Source organism: Melanostigma gelatinosum, assembly GCF_949748355.1.
Source record: "Melanostigma gelatinosum genome assembly, chromosome: 1".
Classification (NCBI taxonomy): Eukaryota; Metazoa; Chordata; class Actinopteri; order Perciformes; family Zoarcidae; genus Melanostigma; species Melanostigma gelatinosum.
In genome coordinates this window covers 16,216,416-16,243,939 of record NC_136634.1, presented here as the reverse complement: position 1 = coordinate 16,243,939, position 27,524 = coordinate 16,216,416, and the positions used below count along the sequence as shown (strand labels likewise).

The window sequence follows — 27,524 nt, the reverse complement described above, 5'->3', positions numbered from 1 at the left end:
TTTCTGAATATTTTTCTCATCCCCATTGACCCTCTTCTTGGTATGTGTGTGTATGCGTGTCCACACCTGTGTGTTCCTGCGCCTGCATTAAAAGATAGATGAGAGATTATTAAAGCGAACCAGCAGTACGGTAATTTGTTTGTTTGACCTCAAGCCCGAAGACTCGCATCAATTATGCGGTTTATTCTTTGGGGAGCAGTTTAAAGGAAGGGGTTTATGAAGGTGAGCAACATTTTACATCATAGTGGCCCCACTCCACAGGCTTGCTGTTGCATGGCTGTAATTGCTTTTTCGGACTCGGCTCAGAAGCTGCTGGTCTTTTCTTCTCTTGGAAAAAAAGTTGGAATGAAGGTACCACTTCCAAAACTTCCAATTTGAGGTTTTGAACTAATTTAATCAAAACAACTATTAGTATAAAAACTGTATTGTTTCATCTCCAGTGTCGTAGACAAGGAGCACCCTGCAAAATTCAGCAGAACTGCAGTAAAGAGGCAAGTGAATGATTGTAGTTCAGTGTACCATCTGTAGACACTGCCACCATGAGAGACAGACTAACAGTGATAGAGTGAGGGGGCAAGTAGGAGGATGAATGTTTGAGCCAGTTGTTCCCTGCTTACAAGAGACTCTCTGCACATCACAAATGTTTTACTGAGGACAGAATGGCTACAGGTGTCGGTGAGTTCAGGGGGACTTAAATTCAACGAATCTTTTGGTACCACCCGAGATCCATTCACTTCACATCTCAGACTACGCATACAACTCAGCCCAATTCACTTGGAGCATTAAAAAAGATACATCCTCGCTGGATAAGTACCGCATGAGCGCCCTCTCTAAACCTGCTCATACCTCTCCTGTGACCATACATTTCCAAATAGCACTGCCCACTCCAGCCATAACCAACACACAAGAACAAACAGGGTAACAATCAGCATTCAATTAGGGCCTTAACGAACTCGGCCCCCCACGGATTAATTTCTCAGCGAGTAAAAGCAATCTGCACAGCAGCATTACTGCAGCCTCCCTGGTCCTGTAGATCATCGCCAGGGAACACTCAAAGCCTCCTTTTCCTGAACGCGGTGACTTAAGTATAGAGAGTGACAAATGGGCCGCTGGGATATTTTTATTTGGGATGTAGACGCAGTAAAAGCCCCCACTTCAATGTTCAAACAAGAGACGAGAGAGTGAGAGTGCTGCAGAATCTGAAGTGATGGAAATGCGTTGGCATCGCTTGCACTTCTGACTGCGCTAACCTGCGTGTAAATATATGAATTCTATAAGAACCTTTCTTTGACTAAGGGCCAGGTATTTAAAAACAGTGTACCCTGCTGCTGTGTACACTGTAACATTCATACCTCATCAGTCTACGGCCCAGGATTTATTTTCTCTAACCAGCTGCATCACACCGACACAGCTGACTGTATGAAAAGGAAAACTGCATTTCTCCACATGAACATAATACTCGCCTGGATAAATACAGACGGTCTCTCCTTTCATTTGGAACAGAACTGTGTATGGTGGCACCTGTTTACCGTATCTTCCATAATGACTACGCAGCAGATGCCGCAGTCATTAGAAAGATAATCCTTTAAGTTAAGCAAGCAAGCAACCACCCTGCTCAGGTGTCTTTGAGCAAGGCACGAGTCATTACCAGCAATAACATTTGTAAGCTCGGTCACATCACAAGCAAATTCAGAGAGGCTGAGGAGCCACCGACTATGGGATGATAGAAATGATAAACTGTTGGATACTCGTGATCAGCAACAGCTTTCTGCTGGCTGGCAAACGGTTTGTAATTGTTTATTGACAAGGCAATAGATCCCTGTTTTACAAGGCTGACCTTAGCAACAACTTTGGCACCGGACCTCTGTGTTTAAAGTTTGCGTGAATTAATCATTGACCCCATTTGCTTGTGCTCTCAGCAGACCTCGTCATGTGACGCAGCTTTGATCACAACAGGCTCAGGCCGGGTTTAGACTACAGGAGTTTTAAAATCCTAAACGATTTTGAAATTAGGTTGCATTACACACATAAGGAGAATCTTCACAGACTTTCTTCTCTCTAGTCTTAAACATGCACATACTACAAGATTTGAAAATAATGGCGCATCACACACTACAGGATATTATTAAGACCATCGTGACAGAGGAAGCAACACAGCGCCTCACGTGATCTCTCTCACGTGATCTCTCTCACGTGATCTCATGGGGAAGGAGATGTAAAGGGAGAGTAAAGTGGCGCTACAACTTCCTGTAAAAATTCTTTGCAGTGAGAAAAAACAAAAACAGAAAGCTAAACGAGTCTGGGCGAGAAAACGACTGGGAAGACGCGGCCAACACGGATTGTCTAACCTTCAGTGAGAACTGGAAGTGAGATTTAAACATCTGTCAACAGCAGTATGCTAGCTAACGTTAACCTCAAGGACTAGAACGTTTACTGTTGCTTGGAATCACCGGCTTGTCTCTCTCATTGGCTATTATGGTCCCGCTCAAAGTACTGGCATTATCATCCAGATTTTGACTCCTAAAAATCAAACATGTTCGAAATTATCAGGGCGGCCCCGAGCCGTTTGGGAGCCGTGGACTGGATCCGTAAAACCCTCACATTACTCGATAATTTGGGCCAAACATCAATACCTACCAATATTTGGCAAAGGCAGACACTTTTTACTACATCAGACTTGTGTACTGTCTGAGACTGTAGTTATGTAAAGCGACAGTCTAAAGATATGAAGGTGAAATGGTTTGTTTCGCAGTAGCCGAGGCATTCAAGCTTTAAACATCACCATATATATAAAGCATGGTAAGCTGAATGTACAAAAGCAGTTTTAGAAGCAGAATAAGGATAAATAAGACAGAAAGGTCCTTCTCACCGGCACTCTGTGAGCCGGTACCGCTCTGAGGGCCTCTGCTGCCATCACAGGACCCAACGCCTCAGCCTGTTCCAGCAGGCACAGCTGGTGTGTGATGTTGGCCATCTCTTCCTGCAGCCGCTCGGTTTGGACGGAGATCTCGGCGATTTTCTCAGCAGCGGATGCCGTCAGGAACGCCTCTTTGAGGTCGACCAGGTGAAGGGTCCTCTTCTCCTCCAGACGCACCAGTTTGCGGAGCTCATCAAACTGGCTGTTCACATAGGCCTCCAGCTCCTCTGTTGACATCTAAGATATGGAGATGAGGTACAGGAGAGGGTCGGAATGAACTGGGCACATTTAAGGAGAATAACTCCACAAGTAACCAAGACGGAAAGAGATACTGGGCTGAATGAATACTTCAGTGTAGGTATGAAATCGGACAATAAACTCAAAAACAAGTAAACATAGAGATGAGGTGACAGTAAAATTGTATAGCCAGGATGCAAAATCGAGAAATACATATTGAATGATCTTTTACTTTGACACGTGGATACGACTTTAATAAGCCCACTGGTCTTTGCCATGCAGTAGCTAATTGATAGCATGAAGCAGATCCCCCTTGAGGAACACTCCATGCATCCCATCTACAGAGACCTCAGAGGCTCCTTCTACCACAGCGAGCCATCTGTTTGGCTTTTAAACTGCTCACTGAGATACCCTGTCCAATCCTTTTCCCTGTTCCCCGATGGAGCTCTCTTTAGCCATGAATCATTACGTTAAAACACCTCAATAAACAATTCGCCTTCCTACAATCATTGCCACTGAGATGGCTCCACCTCCAACACAGATGCTGCCGTGACGTAAAACACCCCGAAGCCTCTTGTTATGATCTCTGCTCCTGAATATGTTATAATCGCTTCAATCTATGAACATCAGCTGCTCGGTCTCTCCTCTTCCCTTGAGCAGGACTTCACGGTCTTCCTTTCCATATATTTTATCTTGTTCCCCCTCAGCCTCCCTCTTTCCAGCGAAGCAAGGAATCATCAGTCTTTACTGAGGTTGGCAGAGCCACGGCCCCTAGGGGCCCACAGTTTTATCATGTACATGCCATTTCTGCACAAGCAATCAGATTCTCCAAATTGGCCATTAAACCAAGTGCAAGAGGTAACATATTTAATTTACTTTCTTTGTATGAGCAGAGAAAAATGCACTTTGTTCACTCTGCATCAGAGAGACTTGGTTAACATCTAATTGGAAAGCAAGAGTTCTGTATTTACCAAAATCAATACCCTAATATATCTCTGATGAATTAAGAACAATAGGCTACAACTGCCTTCGACTAGCAACATGTTCCATTCCTTGTATAGATGCTGAAGTGAATTGTGAATGTGAAAGATTGGCGAGAATGAAGCATCGCTTTTTTCCAAATCTACTATCCTATGCCGGAATTTCTTTACTTTAACACATCGAGCAAGTAGTAGTAGTAGGAAGAGCCCGAATATGATAAAGTATTTAATTACAATATAGACTGATTAAATCTTCCAGAACACTCATCGATTCAAACGTACGCAGTTAACACTTAAAAAACACATTGAGAAATGACAAGGCATTTACTACCTCATTTGGTAGGGAGATCATAATTCAATGCTTAAGCTGTTGCTCGTGTTTTGATGCTGCAGACGCCTTGCTCTGAGACGCCTCTGATTGAGGTGTCATGGACACCGTGATGGATCAACGTATTCAATATTCAAGTCCCTGCAAATCTGAATTTTCCTTTCAAATATTCATTTGTAAAGGCTTTAACATCTGCAGGGCATTTTCATTCATAATGAGTTTGCCAAGTGTACCGTGCCTGTAAATTTGTTATTTTATATAGGCAGCATGAATTCAACAGCAGCTAGCAGTAATTGCTCCATTTGTTACTTCCATGTCAGGCGTAGTTTTAGCATTCAGCTACCTTTGTGAATACTGATTGGTTAAATTTGGGCTATTTCTTTTAAATTGCAAGTCTCTCAATGACTTACAGCGAGACACAGTCACTTTCAAAGTATGAAATTATCGCCTTTGAAATAGAAAAGCTGAATTCCTGACCAGTAGCTTATCCATTTATAAAATCTGCATACTCTGTTCTTTTGCAGTCACACCAGGTTTCAGAGAATGGAGAGAAAGCAGTTAGAATAAATCACAAAGAACAATGCTAGCCAAGAACAAAGCTACGACATTAATAGGGCGGACAGAATGGTTCGTAACATAAAACATGTCGTCTTTAGTATCTTATCAAACGGACACATCCCATCATCACATCTTGCTATGCCCAGGGCCTCCAACGAGCCCCCCGTCCCACCATCGAGTCCCTGTGGCAGATGGGAGGCGTGATCCTGGATCAGTGCTCTTTGTTTATCTGGAGCAGGAGCCCTATGGCCCTCAGACCCTTCCCTCAGTGATGGAGTTTCTCTGAGAATTTGTCCAGCTAGCAAGGAAGCAGCATTCATGCGTGCTAATCTTCATTTGCATAGCTGCAAGCGGAGGCAATGAAATGAGGCCTCGGGAGAGACAGCGGCACGCTGCTTACAAGGGCAGAGTTGGAGCAAGGACGGGGGGGGGGCAGATTAAGAAAGCTCATTTATTTTTCAAGCAAAGGTACGACGAGCAGATTGCGGAAGCCAAATTCATTTCCAGTCATGTTTCTAACATGCCTTGTCGTATCACTGGACAACCGAGAAATCATGGTCCTATAGACGACACCCGGCCCAGCAGAAAGTGAGTGAATACAACAAGAGAGCGAGATAAACATGCTGACAACATGCTGTCCCGCACTGACGCCGCAACATGCTTCACAAATCCTGTCCGGCTCTTTGACGACGAGTAACCCATGCCGACGTGGCCGAGTGACTGACAGCAGCATAGGCCCCTCATGTTTTACGTTACGCCTCTGGCCCCCACATTAATATGTATGCAGCCTCATCGCTGTTTTTTCGCATTATATTTAATTTCCCTGTGGAGAACGGAGATGTGAGCTTGGAAAGATTAAAACCCCCACACCTGCAGCAAAGTACATAATTACGTCGGCTAGTCTTAATAGGCAAACACCAGCTAAGGGTTAAATACCTCCGCACAGTGAGCAGCTCACACCTCTTCCTCTCTGAAGTCCATTAGGACGTTAATACCTATTGCATCAATACTTGTCATACGTAGCTAATTTCACAAGCATATTATATTATTGTATTGCATTATTACATTACAGCACTGCAACATTGGTAATGTACCGTATGTGTCAGTGTCTGAAATGAACAAATGAAGATGAAAATAAGATTTGTGTGATAGCAACTGTGCAGCCCGCAGGAGTCTTGACATCCTTAACTGGATTCTAAACGCTCTCGTTTATGAATGAATAGATGTCATTATCAATACAATAACATGCAACCTTGTCTGGTCAATGCACATTGCATTTGTGCAGCAGCGACAGACTGCAGGTTGCGTGGGTGCGATGGCGTTGAAAGCGACCAATCAGAAGAGGGCCAGCGCCTCCCTCGGTTCCCGCACAAGCACGAACTCAACTTTGAGAGCAGGGTCAGCTGTGAGAGTGTGTGTGTGCCCTCTGGACACACACTCTCTCGTGCGTGTTAGCTGCTGTGCGCTTGCCGGTTAAGTTATTCGCACGCATGTGCCATTCTCTGCTTCTCCCTAATGTTGTGTTTTCTCGCTCGCAGTTTCCTGTCCAACTCTCGGTTGTTGATTTGGTGCGCTAGGACTTCTATTGGATTGGGTGCCGGCTGCCAGCAAAAAAAAAAAAAAAGCAAAAAAAAAAAAGCGTTGCCTCTTGCAGGCCAGTCAAATTAACCTTCTACATTATGCCACTGTGCTTCGGTCACACCTCTGCAGGTACTGAGCAATGCTCCCGAGTGCCACTGCTCTCGAACACAGTTTCATAAGCAGGGCACATGAGGAGGAACAGGCGTTGCAGGGGTGGTTGAGACAGCAGGTGCAGCCACTGTGGACGGTGAGTAGCCGAGACCCGATGCTGTCGCTCACTGTTTACGCCTCTCGCTGCACCGCATGAACTGTCCGCGCTCAGGTTTTATTCTCGCTGGCAGAACATGCCCCCGCTATGGCAGCCGTAATGGAAATACAGCAAAGGTTTTCAAGGTTGACTTGACGTGAAAATACAGCTTTGCCGCTTTCGTGTTGTTGATATCAAGAGAAAGGTGACCTTGTGCAAAACGCACCGGGCACCTTACTTTACAGACGGCAACCTGGTGAAGGTTACATAACAGTGTTGAAATAGGGTTATGATCATTATTTCAACTCGTCACTAGTATTGCTCGACTTTGTTTCACCCCTTTCTCAGGGTGTAATGGGTATTTGTGTTATATTGGGCTAAAAGGTGTCTTTAATATTTTGTCCGTGTCATTTATCTATACAGAGGGATAAAGCCCCTTACAATTTTAAGCAGTGTATAATACGTACACTACACTCACTCTCTAAGTCCTAGAGAGGAGGATTTTTGTACTTCACAAGTCCAACAAGAGTATAAAAACAGCTACAGGGTACAGTATTCGGTATCCTCTCCGCTCTATAGATGACTATGAGTACCAAATAGAGTTGAAAAAAAACCAACCTCTGACCTGGCCCAGAAGTGCCGAGTCAAAGAAAAGTGACATCAGCTGAAGCCTGACAATGACATGACTCGGTGATCTCACGGTGATGGCATCACTTGTACACTTCAAGTAGAACCGTAGCTGCAGAAACCCAAAGCCTGTTATCGGTGAATGGGGCAGCATTATAAATATACAGATGGAAATAATTGGCTCTCATGTCTCACTAACTAATGCCTTTATGACATAATCTCTTCTTCTAATCCCTCTTTATCTCACTGCTGTGTTTCCACTGCTGCCGTCTCTACACCTCTGCAGTGTTTACTGCTCTGCCCACTGAATTAGAAATGAGTAATGGCTCTTTTTTGTTTGTTTGCTCTTTTATGGCTTCCCATGCCTTAAAACCAGGTTCAACCACAAACAGATGCTATATACATAACTTATTTAATACAAAGAAATACTCATTTAGCTATTTTGAGACAAAAGAAAAATAATCACATCTCCAAATCAGATTGTCAGTGATCCAAATTGGAATTCGTAGTTGGGAAAGTCATTGACTGGGGAAACTGAAATATAGAATTGCATTGACATGTAAAAATGCACCTGCGGGGTCTGCAAGTGTTAATTTGTCAGGCTGACTGAAACCGTTCAGTCTTGCAGGGAGGTCAAGTGTACTTTTATTGCTGCAGATAAAATCTCATTTCATTTGATAAGAGCTCATTTCTAAATGAGAACGGTTGAGTGCAAATCCTTTGGGGGGGGGGGGGGGGGGGGGGGGGTCTAAAATTGGCCCTTACTGGATAACTCGCGTGAGGATGCGCCTCAGTGTGCTGTGTGCAGGCGTATGCACTCACCTCGGGGTTGGTCCACTTGGTCTTGATCTTCTCAGACATCTGTTGTGTGCAGCCCAGCAGGTCATAACCCTCTCTGCTCTTCAGGTGGAGCAAACAAAAACGCACAGTGAACACAATGCCGCAACAAAAACACAGCGCGTAGCTACAAAGAGAGTCTCTGTTATTAGTTCACTATCGTCAATCATTTAGAAGAGCATCAAATGAACTCGTTCTCAAGCCTCCGTACAAACATTTACAAGAAAAGGCAGGGCACATCCTTCACAGCTCACCAGTCGATCACAGGCTACAATGCATATCAGGTTTGACATGCTAGATGCTTAATGCAATGTACAGAAACAGGAAATCATATCACTACGCCCGGAGATTAAGAGTTCTTTCACATGAATACAGCGACACATTGAGCAGGATAAAAGCTAGAGTAGGTTTAGAGTAAATCATTTGGCCTGAGGCTGTGTGTGACCCTCTTTGTCTCTCATCAATCCATATGTGGCAGTGATGTGGGAGTAAGCCAGTGAAGTGTGGTGTTCTACTTTTATTTTTCATTCGAGCAGCCACAGGGTAGAGGACAAGACTCGTGCTCTTTGAATTACAGTCAGCACAGCTAAATGCACCGGCCCTGTGATTCAGTTTATTTCAGTGCTCAAAAACAAAACCCTTGAATACGAATCCAAAAGTGAGTCCTGCTTTCTGATACTATCGAACCTGTTAATCGGTCCTCGATGTGTGATAACATAGTCCGAGTGTGTTCAGTGTGCTGATAGCATCTGACTCTAAATGGTTCTATAATCAACACAAACGCTATGCTCGGCAGAACTGAGCCCGTGGTGATGATGGAGTTATTCCCAAAATCCGGAACGGCATAAGCCCGTGTTACGGCCTATATCGCCTATATCTAGGAAAGAGGCATCGTTAAGTCAGGGGGCGTAACAGCCCGGCTAACTGGACCAACCACCTGCATTGCTGCACCGAACGAGTGGCGACTCCCTCGACCTATTAAATGCGCCTGGAGCAAAACGCCAGCTGGGAAATGCAGGAATGGTGAATTGGCATCGAGCCAAATGGACATGAATTTCCATAGGAATTATTTATGTTGCTGTGCAATTGAATCAATATGTTAATGAGGTCATGTGGGTGATCATGAGAGACTGAACAATCATGTTCTGGGTGTGTGACTCACCTTCTGCCACACGTAGGCCTCATGCAGCGTGATTATCTCATGCTCACGGTGCTCACCCTGCACGGCACACACCACGCAGATGATCTTCTCATCTGGTTTACAGTACAGGGAGGCTTCCTGTCCGTGCTCCTTGCAGCGCAGTCTCTCTACTGTCACGGTGTCCCTCTTCCCAGCGGCCAAGGCCTCCTGCCCTGCTTCTGCACCCTCGGCTCCATCACCCGGCTCAGCCTCCTGCTGCAGACCACTCTTGGCTCCCTCTCTTTCCCCAGCATCGTCGCCATTAGCCACCGCCAATCCGAGTAGAGCCTCGTCCTCGGCTCCGTCTCCGACCCTGAAGTCTCTGTCGGTGCCAAGTCCATTCGCTAGTGTCCCCTCGTGGTGGTAAGGCGTTATGGGGTGACGTGTGCTGCTGCCATGTCTGTCAGCATGGACAGCGCAGAAGGCAAAGCTGCAGGTGTGGCACACTTGTGTGGCCGGCTGGGCCTCGTCAGGCTCGCACGCGTCACATGATCCGTCCATCTGCGGCAGCTCCTCGTGTTTCAGCCCCATAACTTCTTCCTGGGGTTCCCCTCTGTGGTCCATGGTGGCTGATAGGAATTCTGGGGATACGAGGGATAAGTCTTATAGGAGACACACAGAGTAGAGGACAGGTTATTAATAGCGGTGACCTACTGTGAACAGCTCTCGTATTTGCACTGGGGAAAGTCCAAGATCCTCAGGACTAATCCTCTCTGATATAATACTCCCGCAACAGATGATGTACAGAGGGAGGCACAGGCCACAGGAAACAGCATGCAGAGCAACACGAGCTACACACGAAAAAACACATCATTCTGCAAGGACAATAAACAAGAAGACCCTATATCTGCAGTCACTGAACTGTCTTTGTGTGTGCAAACAGACTCACTTTTGTTTACTGACTCACAAACAGAAAGTGCTGAGTACGGCTGTAATCTCGGCACGACCCCCCTCCTCCCTTTCTCCTTGGAGCCTTCCTCTCCTAAGCTATGGCTGTGTACTCTTTCCTCACTGCTGACACAAACAACCGGTAGAAAACAGTGCTGTAGTGCAGCACCCTCTCTTTCCCCACAGCTCTCTATTTCTCTGTCTGACACATTCATAAAGTGCCTTCCCCACACACACACACACACACACTCATCCTGTGGGGCTTGCAGTGTACTTACTTGTCTGTGTCTTCCTCTCCCCCCCACCCCTGTTTTTCTGTCTAGGGCTTGTTTTGAGATAACGTTGAGCCAGTGGAGGAATTAGCTTGACGGCTAACTTCCCTAGCACAGTCGTTGTGCCTTGAGTTCTATTGCTGAGCTGTCGACTGATCTACTTTCACTTTACAGCAGAAAAAGGGGGCTCCAACTTCGATCCGACAGCGTTTACTTCCGTGTTTTCATGAGCTGCTTGTCTGCCTTTTTCTTTTTTTTTTCTACTTCCTGCTTGTAACGTTAGTCTCCTGCGTGTGTGAGAACGGTAGAGACACACAGAGGCTTGGAGAGAGAAAACCCGTTTGACAAGCACGAGACAGACGTCCTCACCGGAGGCAGGTAGAAGGAAGCGAGTCGTACAGTTACAGTACGCTCGTTGTGTCATGAATAAACTACAGCGTCCCTTAAGGGACTTAGTGATGTTCATTTTATCTTGTGCACACACTTGAACCTCATTAACAACCTGTTGCCACACGATTACCGACATGTCTTGTGCGCAAAAGATTGAAATCATCACCTTTAGGAGCTCCATACATTACGGTTTTCTTTATTGAATACATTCAAAATACATTGATGATAACACAACATAAAAGTGGAAACTGAAAATATGAAAATAATAGTGATAAATAAAAAGTAATGAATAGAAAAAAATTGTAAATATTTGCACCAAAATGTGTTCCAAGCAGGCTGTGAGTAATGTGATTACATGCTTGACCTGATGTTGTGTGCTAAGTCATACAGTGCTTTTTGTTTTGCGTAACCGGTTTATTTAATTTTTTTTATATTGTATCTATTATTTATTTATTCAACCATTATTTGACCAGGATATTACAAGACGTGTCACAAACAAGAAACGGGCAAAATACTTAAAACAAATGACCTCAATCAATGAATTAGCAGTGTTGATCAGTGACAGGACATGTACATTCGGTTAATAGTTCTTCATCCTGTTTTTAAAATCTGCCATGCTCATAAAATAATCTAGTTTAAAGTGACTCTATAGCTCAAACCAAGATGATGGAGCAAAAACTTTATAATCAAGTTGGTGAAAGACTATGTGGGCGGTTTCAAGGAATGACATACTCAATTTGTCCGCATGATCGAAGGCATAGATACTCGTGGTAATAGTTGCAATAGATTGAAAGAACTATCTCAACCAATGAAATGTCATGAATTCACTTTGTAAGAAAGACTATTCTATTACAACACAAGGATTGTGACCAGTGCTATGACACTTTTGACTTGTGATTCTTTGCTGTGATTCAACTATAATTATCAGTGCAGAAGTTGTAATGACGGTGATGACAATAGCTCGGGGCCCGGAGATGAGATGAAAATGATACCCCTGCATTCATTGGGGGATTAGGCAAAGTCAGTGAAAGCAATGTTCAAACATCACACAATTCAGTCCTGTTTTCCCAGTGAGTGTTTGAATGTTGTTAAAATAAGTGCATGTTATTGGTCATGCATATACATTTATAAGAATTTACAGCAAACTACGTGACAGCCACAAGGCCAAACAAAGACGTATGTTTGATTTGAGGAAAGGGTTAAGCTGGAAGAGTGAACTAATTGTGAATTTTAACACTGGTGGTTAATGGGGAGTTTGTAATTATGATGTCTGCTTTCCAACTCTGTACACATCCTTATACCCTCCTATAAACCAGCACTGAGACACAATGGAGCAGGATTAGAGGTATGGAGAGAAAGACAGAGAGATGAGCGAAAACAAGCTGTTCTCTGTTGAGAGATCTAAAGAAGCTGTTGAGTTGGGCTTCAAACAAGCCATATCTGGCATATATTGTTTACTGCTACTGCTACTTGAATGGCACACCATAAATAACCAAAAACCACATTCATTCCAAGTACTGTGAGCCTCCAGCATCCACTTGATATGGATAATTTTGCCAACGTTTTTGAAAAGGATTGCTCTTATAGAAAGGTTGCCAACAGAAAGGATTCCGTATAAGTCTATAAACAGAAAGGATGACTCAATGAAAACATATTTCACTGGCAAAATCAAATTGTCCTTGGCGTGAGACTTGCTTAAGTCATATGTTGTAACTATTAAAACTGAAACTGCATTTAATCGTAACAAATATATGATTCTGATTGGAGTGGCAGCTGAAATTGAGAGCACAAATTGTTTTGCCACACAAATCACTACAACATCACATACAACCATAAATTACTGCATGTTAATAAATCACACTACGTGGTCAGTGTGAAGTTAAATGGTCATCTGACTTATTTAAAAATCTTTCACTGCATTAAACTCAGCCGAACAGTAAGAGACAGCAGCATCTTGCGCACTGCATAAAACTGTAAACAATTAAAGACTCATTGACAAGGAATTCATTCGGAAAATCGCTAAATATAAATATGATATGTGGCTACTGGGACCTTTTGATTTATTCTTTCTCTACCCAGGGAGTGTATAGTGAAACAAAATGGGACACACAACAGGAGCTATCTTGTTTACCTAAATTGTGTCTCTGCAGCTCAGAAAAGACTGCGCATGGAAGTTGGCACCATGAAAGAACATCAAACTCTCAGAAATGGCAGCCAAGAGTAAAGGCGGAAGCTTTGGCAGACAGAAAACATTTACCTAATGCCTCTGTGTTAACGTTGTTTTATTGGGATGAGGTCAGTTGTTGCTTTCAAGATAAATTGTCTGTCATTGCAACAGCAACGGTCAGAGGAGCACTTCTCTCCCTCCCGCTTGTGTGTTGATATTTTATTATCCCTACCAACTAATTTGCTTTGGATGCGCTTGACTTTTCCACAAGCCGTGCAACATAAAACAGACTCAAACACAGTCTATGCTCCATATGCTGTTCTACACAGTCGTTAGTGGATTCCTGAAACCAGTCTCATGCAGCAGGATAGCTAATCGTTGCTGAATAAAACCTTTAAACACTTCAAAGCAGATCTGGAACACGGGCTGGAGTAAACAGAGATGCATTGGGTGTTACTCAGATGCAGTTCACCAGCTAAATTTGTAATCCTGCTTTGTGAGATAGGCCCCATGGTGCTGCACTTGCTCAGTAATGTTTGATTTGTGTGTGTGTGTGTGTGTGTGTGTGTGTGTGTGTGTGTGTGTGTGTGTGTGTGTGTGTGTGTGTGTGTTTGTTTGTGTGTGTGTGTGTGTGTGTGTGTGTGTGTGTGTTTGTAGGGCAAGGTTGGGGAAAGACAGCTGTCAGGACTGATCAGAGGCAGTGAGCAGTGAGATACAGGTGAGGGAAGAAGAAAAAGACGAACAGAGAAGCTCTAAACTTGTCATCTAAGATGATGTACAATCAAGATCCCAAGAATACAATCATGCATTCAAAGCACAAAGCTTGCTGTGGTGTTGTTTCAACTTCATGGTGATCTGTGTATAGCTGTTGCAATCTATGCAATCTGGGTATTTCTAAGATTAAGTCCACCCTCAAGGATAGAGATTTCCTTCATATACATGTTAGTTTGAAGGTCTTTAGTTGACCTCTTCCATATAAGGTATTGCCTGTGTCCACAATATTGTTGGCAAGAATGTTAATTTATACAAAAAAATATGTATTTTCTTTTCAAACTTACTTACATTTCAGAACTACTTTTCAAATACATCAATAAGCCAAGACCTAATATTAAATCTGTTGTTGCTAAAAGACCCAGTTTTGTAGAAACCTTCTTTTCTCAGCTAACTTTGAATCCGGTAATAATACTGGAATTAATCGCAGCATGCTTTTCCAACTCCCTTGGTCGATTATAGGACCACAAATTAGACTTTATTTATAGTGTGCAGCATATCTTCACAGCCAAATATGCTCATAATGACATTGTAATAAATGTCTGACGAGTACAGCTGTTGGTTAAACCAGTGTAATGCAATCAGTTGTTCATATTTCTGCTTTCTTTCACCTAAACTAAACCTGCAATTATTTCTCTGAACTAAGCTCATCCATTTTTAAATTGCTGTACTGCATATGTTCAGACTGCATTATCATACGTATCAAGCAAAGCACCAACTCAGTGGTGTCTGCTCTCTCTCTGTCTTTCCTTCATGTCTCTGTCATAAAGTAGAAGAAATACATATTTTGAGTGCTGCCTCGTGAAAAGAGAAATCCTCAAGTTTGCGAGAGAGAGCTGAGGCTGAGAAAAATGCCACTTCTCACAACGTTGGTGGGGTGAATCTGAGTTTAACACTTCTCGTATTGTTAAAATGTGTACGACATTTTAATTGAGGGTGTTTTCATGGTCCTTGCTTCTCCGAGGGGTTACAGATGAGACTGTTGTTCTGTAGTTTGGGTATCAGAGTCAAAAGTTCCTCATAGGGATAAAAAATGCGGTGTGTTTACCAAAATTCTGGCATTATGAGCAATATAGCCCGTAACAGATTATGGTACCACACTATTCTAAATCTTCTTTTGACCTCTGGAAAGCTATTAGGAGTTACAAAATCTCCTCATGGCTTGTCTTCTTCTCCCTAGGAACGGAATCAATTTCCAGCTTTGGGCCTGCATTCTTCCATCAATATGTCATTTAATCAATAATCCAGAGAGTACTGCGTCACGTCTGTTTTTGTGAGACCAGGTTCTACCTGGGACTGAATTATTAGAAGCAAATTGACGGAATTAGAAGTCAGACAAAGGTTGTGGCTGAACCAAGGAAACAATTGAAATGTGACTACAAATGCACCTGTCGTGATTTGCTCCACTTAGATGATCTAAAAAAAAAAAAAAGGAGTACGCCTAATATTGTTTTTTCTATTATCTCTATGGAAATCTCAGAGAAAATGATTTTGCATGAAAGTAGGCTACATTTCACATGGATTGTTGCCACTGCCCTTCTACCAAGTGACTCATCCTCTATGCCTTCGCATATATTCCTCAACCGTACCCCTTCACTTGCCAACCTCTGTTTGATCCAAACGCTGCTCTTATCAGCCTCTTACACTCACTCTGTAACCACGGTAACTGTCTTTCACCACAAGTCATAGGGCAGCGATGTGCAACCAGCGGTTTCCTGCAGGGTTCACGGGCAACGTTTTCTCAGAGCTGCAGAAACAGGGTGTCGGGGGACGACGGTAATAACGTTGTTCAGAATCAAACATCCAGCACGACGAATGTGATGACTTTGAATTCTCACTGCACCGATGAGTGTGTGGAAGCAATTAAGCTTCGGCTTGTAACGCTGAAGCAAATTGAAATGTATCGTACATCAGTCGTCCTTTCATTCATTGGTTACACATGGGAGAGAATTTCAGGCAGGATAGACCGATTACTTTTTAGAATTTCTGTTGAACGTATTGCTTATCTTGAGCAACAGTTCGGACGTGGAAGAGGTAGAATTTGTTTTTATTATTTGTTTATCCAGTTGAAGTTGTATATGGCATCATGTTCAAAAGCAAGGCTGAGAATGAATGAAGTTCTAGCAACGAGCAAAAACGTTGCTGCATATTCCACACATATCCAGTCAAAATAAAGTAAAATGTCTGCTTTATACCAAGCATCAAAAGTGTAGATTTATAATGAGAAACAAAAATTCCCTTTCATTTTTTCACAATCTCATTTTTCCAATTCCTGTTAAATCACTCATATTATGCTTAAATGACAAAACATGCAAAAAGTGCATCTTATCTCCATTTCTATTTGCTCAAACAAAGTAATTGGCAACAAGAGGTCCTAGCCAGCAAGCAGCATCACATTTAGTTCCAGATGTTAGTGGTGACGCGGTCCACGGTCGATCCGTGATCCGCACGCATGTGAACCTCGGATTAATTACACAGTTTAACGTTAACAATCACAGTGTGACATGAAGTTTTACTGAAGATTGTTATCATCCAATATTCAGTAAAATATGCTTTCTGTTCACCGATAATGTCTGATAACGTTACATTGTAAACAACCAATCCGTGTTTAAATTGACAGGAGGAGAACAATTAGTTACATTATGATGCGTTCAGGCTCTGTTTGATAAAAATAAGGATTGAGCGAAGGTAAATTATAATTTTATCATGATGTGCTCACGTAATCTCGTAAAATGTAGTGTCGGTGAGGAACTTAAAGAGGTTAAAATTGTTTGAAGGAGATGGTTTCAGAACAAAATAAATTTATATTTGAGACCTGTTTACCTCTAGCGGCGTATAATACATCATTAAAACTACAAATTACAAGATTTGTTTTAATCAATGAAAATACAGTCTTTTATTTCCTAATTATTTGAATTGTGTGCCTTAGTGAAAAACATAGTGAAAAACACTATAAATTACCAAATAAAAAACTACTAGTCTGGAGCCTTGTAGACCAGCTGCTATGATCAAACAACAATATGGATCAGCAATGATCAGCCGTTCAGCAGCAAAAAAAATGTGATCAGTGAACTCTAAAACTTATATTTGCTCCTTTTTTTTCTTTTGTGCTGATCCGATCTGTGACTGATCAGTACGACGATCCGAACCGTGAGTTTTATGATCAGTTGCACCACTACCAGATGTGGTGTCACATCTGCTGAGCACACATTGTTTTTTTTCCTCTTGTAGTAGTTTTTAGGGAGTATTCATTTCCTAATTTCCTCTATCATCATCCTTCTTGGGATTGGCCCACTCTGCGTTGCAGTCTTCAGTGTGAGACGTCTGTTGGCTGAAGATGAGGAAGTGAATTAAGAGAGGGAATCGGTTTATATGCTGCTGCTTTTATCTTAGGAAGTGGCCATCCTTGTATTTACTGTTGGATTTATGCCAACAAGAAATATTTTGGTAATGGGCTGTGAGTACAGAGCTGCATGTAACAGGACAGCGTTCTTGTCGAGGACTCACAAGTGTGCATATACAGTACAACGGTCCAGATGTGAATACATACAGCCGCACAAATGAACTGTCACAGTCAGGGAATGTCTCTTTTGAAGGGAATTTAGTTTGAAAGTCGAACAGTTATCACGATTGGTCAGGTTTCCTGTGCATGACGATGTACTGTTTGGCCTCCACCAACCGTCACTGAAATAGCACAGCGCGCAGGTGCTTATAACCAGCAGACGATGCAAAACATTGTGAAGCTTGACACCAAGGATGCGGTGCACTTCTTGATTGCACGTGACACTGCTCTTACTGTACACGTTTCGTAAATACCAAAACCAACTATCATATGGCAGACGTGGAACACTTTATGCTGTCATGTTTACTCTATGTTTAGTCACTAAATGTTCATGGAACAACATCATTAACTTCACCCGTCACATGTGAATGTTCTCTCAAATAGATAATCTGATACTTTTATGTCTGAAGTTAACAAAAGATTTTCTGTAACGTAAAGTAGTCCAGCCCTGATCTGGTTCAGATCAGTTCGACATAGATTCATTCTTCTCATCGAGGGAGACAAAGTGAGTCAAACACAATGGGTGGTTTGTCTAAAGTTGTTATGACTTGGCTTTACTCGTGCCATGCTCATTCTCCTGCTACGTCTGTGCTTCATCATGAGCAAACAAGCGCGTACTCGCCGCTGAGTCACACTTGGACACACAAGAATAGGTACATGAAAATATAGCGTGAAAAGTGAAATGAACATCAAATACAGCTTGCATATACTCAAACTCACACAATGCTGTGATCGACGGTCTCGTTCAACAGACATGCGTGCTTGGCCACAGCTGGACCGATGTCTGCCATGACATCATAACAGAGGACACAGAGCAGATCATTGACTACAATGACATTCAGTGTTTTCCTCTTTGGGCCCTCTCAGCAGGCCCCTAAACATCACATCGCTGGGTCACAGTGCTTCTCTGTGCCCCCTGACGTCTGGCACTTTGGCACTGATGTGACCCTGCAAAATTCACAGGATGAATGCCCGTGCCAAAAGCCATGCACGGAGTCTCACGTCTTGGACTCGGCTTACAACACACTGAAAGAGAGACCGGTCTGAGGTTAGTGTGTGAGAGAGATAGGCAGGCAGAGCATGTGGAAAAAAAAGCAAAAGACGCCTTTGAAAAGTGGAAAAATGGTTTCAACTTGGCAAGAAATGCTCTATTTGGCTGCCAAACCAATCAGGCTTCTTTTTGCAATTTTGAGTGTGCTGATGATGATTTAAGGGTTTCCACACACTCCTTATTTGTTTGGATAAGAAATAAGAAACACATTTCTCACAGAAACCTGACAACCGCTCTTTAAAAGCAAAGCCTTTCAGGTCCCAACTCACTCATTATCTTCTCATGTTGAAGCTGACCTTCTCAGTCATCTCATCAGTTTTGTCCGATCAGAGTGCAGCATTGATCTCAAGGTAACGCAGCACCAGTCAGTCAAATGGTGGCAACATAGATGAGGTAATTACAGCTTTAAACACGAAAGACATTCACACAATGTTCACACAACTACGCCCGAGGCCAACAAAATGGAGAGGAGTCTTTTGTGTGTGTGTGTGTGTGTGTGTGTGTGTGTGTGTGTGTGTGTGTTGCCGATGTGACTGACGGAGTCGTGGGAAAGAAGAAGGCAGAGAAAAAGAGTGAGAAAAAGGGAAGAGCAGGTTAGAGGAACGATAGAAGCAGACAATAGTGTTTCCGAAAGGGTGACGTGATGTGGAGAAGAGAGAAAAACAGTGAGTGAAAGGATAAAGATTGAATTTCGTCTTCACTGGCGAGAACACTGCCTGCGAGCAAACAAAAGGATGAAAAGATGTCCTGCCGCTGTTCTCTGAGTGACGGTCGGACAGTTTCCCATCTTTCGGATGGCAGCCCCTCCCTCTAACAACCCCCCAACTGATGCAAGTCTCCAACTGCCAGTGTCCGATATCAGCTCTTAAAACAATTATTGGCCTGCCTGAGGGTGGACATGGTACTGTGTCAGCAAACAAACGCAGAAGACTACCTGTCACGCGGAGCGTTGAGGCGGAGAAGGATGCAGGATGAAAAGAAGAAGGGGAGGGAAGCATAAAGAATGGATGAATCGTTTTAAAAATGGAAATCTAATGACAGCTAAGCTGCTTGTTAATTTGGCTGACACTGGGACTCTGTGCGTGCGTGCGTGCGTACGTGCGCTCGTGCGGTCTGTTTGTGTCTTTGAGGGGATCCAACACTTGTCACAGCAAAAGCAGAGTATGAGATTAAGAGCTTCTGGGAAATAAATAAAAAAGTGGTAGATGAATGAAAACGGTTAGTACAGTGATGCTAGAAGGAAAATCATTCCGAATTGAATTTGTATGTGGTGTGTGTATGTATAGAGGGAGTGTGGGTGGAAAGTATGAATGAGTCATGTTGTTGGGATACGCATTGCTGTGTAATATTTTTACAAAGCGCTGCGTTATGTCACTCAGAGGGGGCACAGGGGTTACCGTCACTCTGTAATGGCTTTACAGAGAGCGGGGAAATAAATCGCTGAATCTGTAGGATTGATAATCTGCTCTGGGTGGGAAGTAACCTGCAGAGAGTCACAATGACTTCGCTTTATTCTCCCGCGCTTCCAGAGTTTCTCGTCCCACTCAAGATTGCCTCGCAAAGTACGCCACGTAATCTCACGGGATTAAATTGTTTTCACATGGAACATTTGTAGCATTGCAGTGGAGGAATTTGTAAACCACAGTAAATATGAAATCACGGCTTTGATGTTAACCACTGCATGGTCGGCCATCTGCCTTTTCCCCCTACTTCCATAGTTTCAAGATCTCTTCACCCATATTCCGGTTCCCTCTGTGTGTTTAGAAATAGGATCTTGTAGCCTAAATTAAAAATGGGACTGCTCCTCAACACTCAACACATGCCGGCAGATGTGTGCCACTATGTGAGAGGGGGGAGGGCAAAAGGAAAATGAGGCAGAAGGAGAGACTGAAGGAAGAAAGAGAAAATCGTAGGAGGAGGAAAGATAAAGATGATAAAGGTAAAGCGAGAGGGGGAATCAACTGACAGCACAACAGGGAAGGTAAGACGATGAGAGACGGGAAGAGGAATGGAGAGGAGTTTAGAGGCTCTCAAACACATTGCACTCCCAGCACAGCAGATGCTACATTCTGTCTGGCACAGTGATCTGTGGGCCTGCTCTATTTATACCCTCACTGTGTCACTTCAGGGCCAGCACAACACTCAAAACACACACACACGCACACACACACACACACACACACACACACACACACACACACACACACACACACACACACACACACACACACACACATCTAACATCAGGCTTTTGCAGCTCTCGTTGCTCTGCAAGGACTGAAAAAAGGCAGGTTAGAGAGGCTCCCCCGCAAGGGTTAGAAATGGAAAACACTGAGGGCATATACAGGGACAGAATGGGAACATGATATATATATATATATATATATATATATGTATGCTTGTAGAAGTTTTTAAAGTTTTAAAATTCATCTGAAGCTCCCATGTGAGAGAAGATAAAGATGGCGATTTGGCTTTTCATTAATGCCTGGCTGGTTTTAGTTGGCAGGCCAGACCATGAGAAAAGCCAGAGTGAACAAACAGTGGTCTGATTAAGCAGCGGGAGGACCGGAGCCTTTTGGATCGCCCTGGTTACTGGGAATAGGAGCCACAAGTTACATCAGCTTTCCACCTGAACAATGAGCTGAGTTGGGCAACTCAAAGAGGAAAACCTTACTTCGTGTTAAATTAGAAAAGGGAGGGCAGAGGGAATAAGAACAGGATATAAAAGAGACCTTTTGGACATTTAAAGCCACAGAAACATATATGTGCTTTTCTGTGAACGTGTGAAGTGAATCCACTATCACTGCAGTGTAAAGTTGAGAAAATTGTCCATGAATCATCTCATCTCACGTGGGCAGAAGGAAAGCTTGATAACGGCACAGCTTCACTTTAACAAGCGGCACGCCGTGGTCTTCTCTCGTGCCGTATACGTGTAATCTCATCTGTGAAGCTGCGTTGCATTGTTAAGAGGCAGCACCCCTGCATGTTGAATGGCCTTTGTAATCAATCAGCCCAAATGTTACAGAAGCAAAGCATGGTTCATTACACATCCAGCTCAGAGAAACGACACCAGTCCACACATCCATCAACCTCGCGCTCCGCCGGGCCCCTGCAATATAGCAACCAGCTGGTCGGGAACAGAGGTGCGCTCACACACACGAATATAGGTACAAAACACCCACACACAAGCACATTTTTCTGTGACCTTTGACGCAAAGGCGCACAAACACATTCTAATAGCGCAGGAGGAGGTGGCATTTAAAAGCAAGAGGAATATTTGATGCAGGTGCAATAAAAAGGAAAGCTTGCAGGCAATCTTTGAAGGGTCACCTTTGATATTATGAAAAATGAAAGGCTAAATCATGTCTGTAATTGTTCTGCGTCTCTATGAGAAGAAGAAAGGCAAACTTCAAAGTTCCAAACCGCCCCCTATATCTGGTCATACAGGTTGCAGAAATGAAATAAAAGCTGTTTGTGTGTTTGTGTGTGTGTGTGTGTGTGTGTGTGTGTGTGTGTGTGTGTGTGTGTGTGTGTGTGAGACCAATGAGATAGCACTCCAGCTGCCAGAGCTTCCGAGGGGGGGGGGCTGTGCATATGTGAGCACCCGTGAGTGTAGGAGAGCAACAACAACAAACGCTTCCTTCTCTTTGAAGCGGACCCTATATCACCTCGCCCCCCCCCCCCCCGCCCCGCTACGCTCCCCCTCCTCACTGTCTATCAGCAAGCCTTAAATCCAGGCTCTCATCTGCCGATATGCCTCTGAAGTTCAGGAATGCCCGCGTTGGATTTGAGGCCCGGTGAGTTATGGGAACACCTGGGAGGGGTGAAAGAGGGAGAAGGAGGGTGGAGGGGACAGAGAGGGTAGTTCAGGCATCCTTATACCGATGAAGGGCAACATGTTGACAGCCAAGGAGGCTGATGGATTAGTTCTGGTGGTCAACTGTCTTAGGTGTGTGTAATATGCCTTTGAATCGCAGAATTAGTGTGGAATACAAGCCTGCCGACGGCATGCACGCACCCACACGCAGATGTTTTTTTTTACCAGATGGGAACACGAGCGTGTAATCTACAGTACAGAGGCAACTTCAGATAGAAAGAGATCGATGAGAACCCGGGGAAGGCAGAGAGCGGGGTGTGTTTGAAAAGGCTGAGGGTTATGAAAACACAACATGACTGGGGTCCTGGCCTGGCCTGACTCTGTCGTTCCTGCACAGCAAGCTCAAAGCCACCCATCTGTCCATGCCTGTCCTATAGCGGACACACTACATCGCCCGCCACTGTCCGTAAAAGCAGAGGTTTGTTTGGATGTGTTTAGTCTCCCTGTTTTATATTGTGCACGTAAATGTATGTGTTCAGGGTTTAGATCACATCCCCGGTCATGTTGTGCATTTATAAGATATAATAAGACAATCCTTTATTAGTCCCACAGCGGGGACATTTGCAGTGAAGTGGACAGTGCAACAAGCGACATCAGTAGAAAACAAAAAATAAAAACAAGTACAATATAGTCAAACAGTAAAGGTATAATAAATAAGTAAATCGGAAAAAAAAGCAAAAAATACAATATGATCAGATTGAGTGGTTGGATACACAATATTTAACAATATTCTATGAACCAATTACTTTCGTAGCCGAAGGTGACATTTTCAAATGGCTTGCTTCGACTGATGAAGAGTCCGTAACCCAAAGACCATTCAACTGACAATGACTTGAAAACAGACTTACACGATGAATCCATTGTCAAAATTGTTGATCAACAAGTCAGTTGATCAACGAAACGTTCTATCGTGTGTGTGTGTGTCCACACATAAAAGTCAACAGACAAATGAATAAATCTCTTGCTTGCCCTTGCCGGAGACGTCTGTTTTCTATCTTAGTGCATCTCACCGCCAATCTCTATACTTTCCTGATGGGAGCCCATCAATTCTGCCATTAAAGTTGAGCCATATAGTGGAGCAAATCTCAATGATATATTTCACACCCTCAAGAGTCCAATAAACCCTCATCCCTTTTTTCTTTTAAAGGATAAATGAAATAGAAAAAAATTAGCTGGTTCAGAAATCGAAGACATTGAAAAAAAATGATATGAAAATAGACAAAATGAGAGAAGACACGAGATATTCCCCTCGTGGTAGACAGCGCTTTATTACAAAGGATTGTCGAACCCTAAAAAGATTGAGTTTCTCTTTTAGTGGCATTGATTTTGTGGAAGATGTCTTTGAAACTAGCCCGGATGATTAGCCCCCACCCGCAATCGATCAATGCTCACAGGATCTCACAATGGCAATATTTGCACGGGCCAAATAGATGTGAAGAAATAGAATGAGAAAGAGTGAAAGGGAATTAAGTGAAAGGGTGAGGGCGAGAAAAAGAAGGGAGAGTACCCGATGAAATCAAGACAACAGCAGCCACAAGCCTTTTTTTCTTTTTTGAGAGGATATTGAAACCTCCCGCAGGCAACATTTTAGGCCAAAGGATGTGTGATGCAAAGTATAGAGTTGAAACACAAAGGTTTGCTGCTTGAATTGACACTCAACGTGGCAGGAAGTCAACCACTACACCCTGTATTGTTTCCCCTTTGGTTTGAATCTTGTCCCAAAGGGCTAGAGACACTCAACCTCACCCTGCAGTCGCGTCAATGGTTGTGGCTGCTGGCGTGACGTCTCAGACTTGTTATTTGAGAGGAGTCAGGTTACAGGTGGCAAGGGAAAAGAATGTCTCTGGGAGAGGCCATCTTTTTAAGAACATGTGATTCAATTAAATTATGAAATACAAGGAAGACAGCATGTCTGCGTGTTTTTATGGTTCCTTTTATTGTTTTTGTCCACTTTTTCTTCTCAGTCTGTGTCTGCTAATGTTAGATTCCCAAAACCCCCATCATTGCCAGCCATTCTGTTGAGGGATAATGAAGACTGTAATTTCCACCGATCATAAAAGTATAATGAGAATTGGATACAGCGTTTTCAATTTGCCCCCAAAGCACACAGGCATCCAGCCTGTGTGCTTTGGGGGCAAATTGAAAACTGTGTGCTTGAGTCCTCCACCTTCTCCCCTGGCCGACTCCCCACCAACATGAATGGCATGACCTTTATTTTTATTTGACTCAATGGCTAAAATAGGAGAATTGAAAGTTTCATTGTGGAGTCGTCTTGCAATCATTTTGTTTCTCATCAAAACACATCGTGAGGCCAAACAAATGTGCTGAGTGCATTTCCCTCCTCAAAAATCATTTGCAAATTAATTTTTTATTTTCATCTTGTTTTGTTTACATGCTTGTTTGTAAGGCTGCCCCATCTTAGTCGTCTAATCAACTAATCTGTTGTTTTGGTCACAGTCGACCAAGATTTATAGTCGATTAGTCGGTTTTTTTGTGCTTTTTCATTCTAAATGATTTATTTCCAAGAATCTAATCAGCACATATCTGGGAGACAAAATATTTTTTGTGGTGCTTTTGTTTGATTTTTTGTGAAGAAACTTTATTAATTATATGAACTGTTTGATAAGTCGTCAAACGTGAGAATTAATATTCGTGAGTGTAGTATTCGTAGACAAATCATTTTTTTGGTGGAGGACATACTTGTTTGCGTGCTTGCCGTCTTCTTCGCTGCAATGTTGCATTGCTGCACTTATTTGCTCATTTATTACCATCAAACTGTCAATCAGTGAAAAAGTGGGAAACCAGGCACCAGGAATGTGTAATGTGTTGCCTGTGGATGCAAGTCCTGTCCATGCAAGTCACCATGCTGTACAAACAAAATGGTCTCTCACTCTCACTTGTTTAACATGCAGTATTTCAGCTCTGTGCTACCGAGATGCCTCTACCCTCTGTTTTTAACTTGTTAACCATTCAAATGAAACAATTTCTTTCGACGATGTCAGCAGCAAGCATCGCTGAGATAACTGAATGTAGAAAAGGATGTTTGACATGTTGTACAGGCAGGACTGAAAAACTCCAAAGTTATTTTCAAAGATAGAATAAAAAAACACCAATGACAACACTGCACTCTTTATTTTAAGTTAAACTTACGCACAGGACTTTTTAGGATTAAAAAGCCATGGAAGAAATGCCATCAAATGATATTGTTGTCAAGGACAGGAAGGATAATCATGTCTGTGAGAGCTGAGATTTCCTGGCTCGCAATGCTCGCAATGCTGCCAACATTTGTACCCCAGCCAAAGTTTGTAATATTCTAAAGTACAATAGCAGTGGAGTCAAACAAGGTTCATTAACTTGTGTGTATAAAAATGTGTTCCATGTTTTTAAATGTAGTGCCTCAGTCTGCTGTCTCCTATGCTAGGTAGTCCCATCTCATCTTCACTAAGGCTTGTCCAATCTTGTTCAAATGACAGTGATGCTGCAGAGTCAGCCATAACCCCCCCCCCCCCCCTCCCCCCTAATGTTTGTCTCTAGTGAGCTCTTCTCCCTTCCCACCTCTAAAGAGAGAAGCCAGCATCTGGACGCAACCCAAAACGACTGCCTGCCTCCTGTGCCTGTTTTCCTCGCCGCATGCCTGAGTGCCCTTCTCTTCTACCTCCACTCCTGTTGACCTATCTACTTAACTGATTGACTGCCATGACATTTTCTCACAATTAGCTTTAATCATTTATGTGAAACGGAGTATTATTGTGGAACGGGGCAAGCCGGAGCGTTTGTGTGGTACAATGAGTGAATTACTGGGCACCGGCGCAGCCAATGGGGTCTATAATTCAAACGGACTGCTGTGACCATACGCAGGTGTTTGACAGGCCACAGCTTCCAGCCAACGCTGACATTCAGAGAGCAAGTGGTCGGCTAGCAGGAAGGAATGTGCTGTTTCAGCAGTTTGTAGGTATTTTGCCATCAAGTATCGCACATCCTCTTGCCCTTCTGCGTATCGATTCGCTTTGCACTTCAGGCACGGAGAGGACAAAGCCCTTATGACACAGTCACAGCACACTGGGAAAAAAGAAAACTCCATCAACAACAAGTATGGTTATAATGAGCAGATATTTTCATGCTGTTCAGTGGGAGTAAGATTTAATACATTCAGAAGCTAAATAATAGGATGTGTCAGATATAAGAGTTGGGTTTGCTGAGCACACACCTTTTCAGAATTAGAAAAGTCACCCCCTCATTCCTATTAATTATTCATGTGGACCAGCCAACTCTTTTGTCCAGCATTGGGGCTGGTTCATATCCTCCACTCACAACATTTGCATAAAAACATCTTAATTACGGCCACAATCTTAGCTTAGTTGCAGGTGGCCATGAGAAAGAAGAATTCAGCAACAAAATGATAGATTATCTCCCCATTAATGCACCTTTTCTTTTTTTTTGAAAGCAAAAGATGGAATAAAACATTTCCACAAGCATACTAATTCACATTTACATAGAGATGAATCCAGATGCAAATGAGCAAAAACGGCGTGTACTTGAAACAGGTCCCCGTGCTGCACTGAGGCATCAACAGGGGAATATATCAAAAACCAGTCGAGCATGTCAATCAAAATGCTGCGTGACATTTCAGTAGAAGTAAGGAGGAGAAGTCACTTTTCATATTTTGTATTCACTCTCATTCATCAAACGCTTGTGTGCTATCACAGCTGACTTTAAAAGTAAATCCAAATGGCAGAGGCTGACAAAGCCTGGTGATGTTTCCAGGCAGACACGCTTGTTAAAGTCGCAGCGTGTGATGGAATGGGACTACAATTCCAAAACTCACACCTGTGGACAATCACAAACTGGGGAAACTAGCCAATCCAAACATCGACATCATGGATTGGACTCAAATGAATTTGGACGTACACATGCCGACATGAAAACAGAGGTCACTACACTTGACACGCGTTTCTTTTTCCTCCTCTTATTAGCTGAGGTATGTGTAGCCATTTCTTTTTTTGCCTGCCTCTGTTGCTCATTACCTTCTACTTTGTCTTGAGAAAGAATGCCCA

The 27,524-nt window shown here is 43.2% G+C and overlaps 1 protein-coding gene across 1 annotated transcript in view; it reads right to left on the bottom strand.

Moving 5' to 3' along the window:
• Positions 1-10,839, bottom strand: part of trim44 (tripartite motif containing 44) — a 39,824-nt gene extending 28,985 nt beyond the window's left edge. Inside the window, exons 1-4 of the mRNA XM_079279333.1 lie at positions 10,659-10,839; positions 9,475-10,094; positions 8,298-8,375; positions 2,870-3,154 (exon numbers count right to left, since the gene is read on the bottom strand). Of these exons, the coding sequence (XP_079135459.1) occupies positions 2,870-3,154; positions 8,298-8,375; positions 9,475-10,056 (945 nt within the window). The 5' untranslated portion in view covers positions 10,057-10,094; positions 10,659-10,839. The remainder of the gene's footprint in view (positions 1-2,869; positions 3,155-8,297; positions 8,376-9,474; positions 10,095-10,658) is intronic.
• Between the last annotated feature and the right edge of the window lie 16,685 nt (positions 10,840-27,524).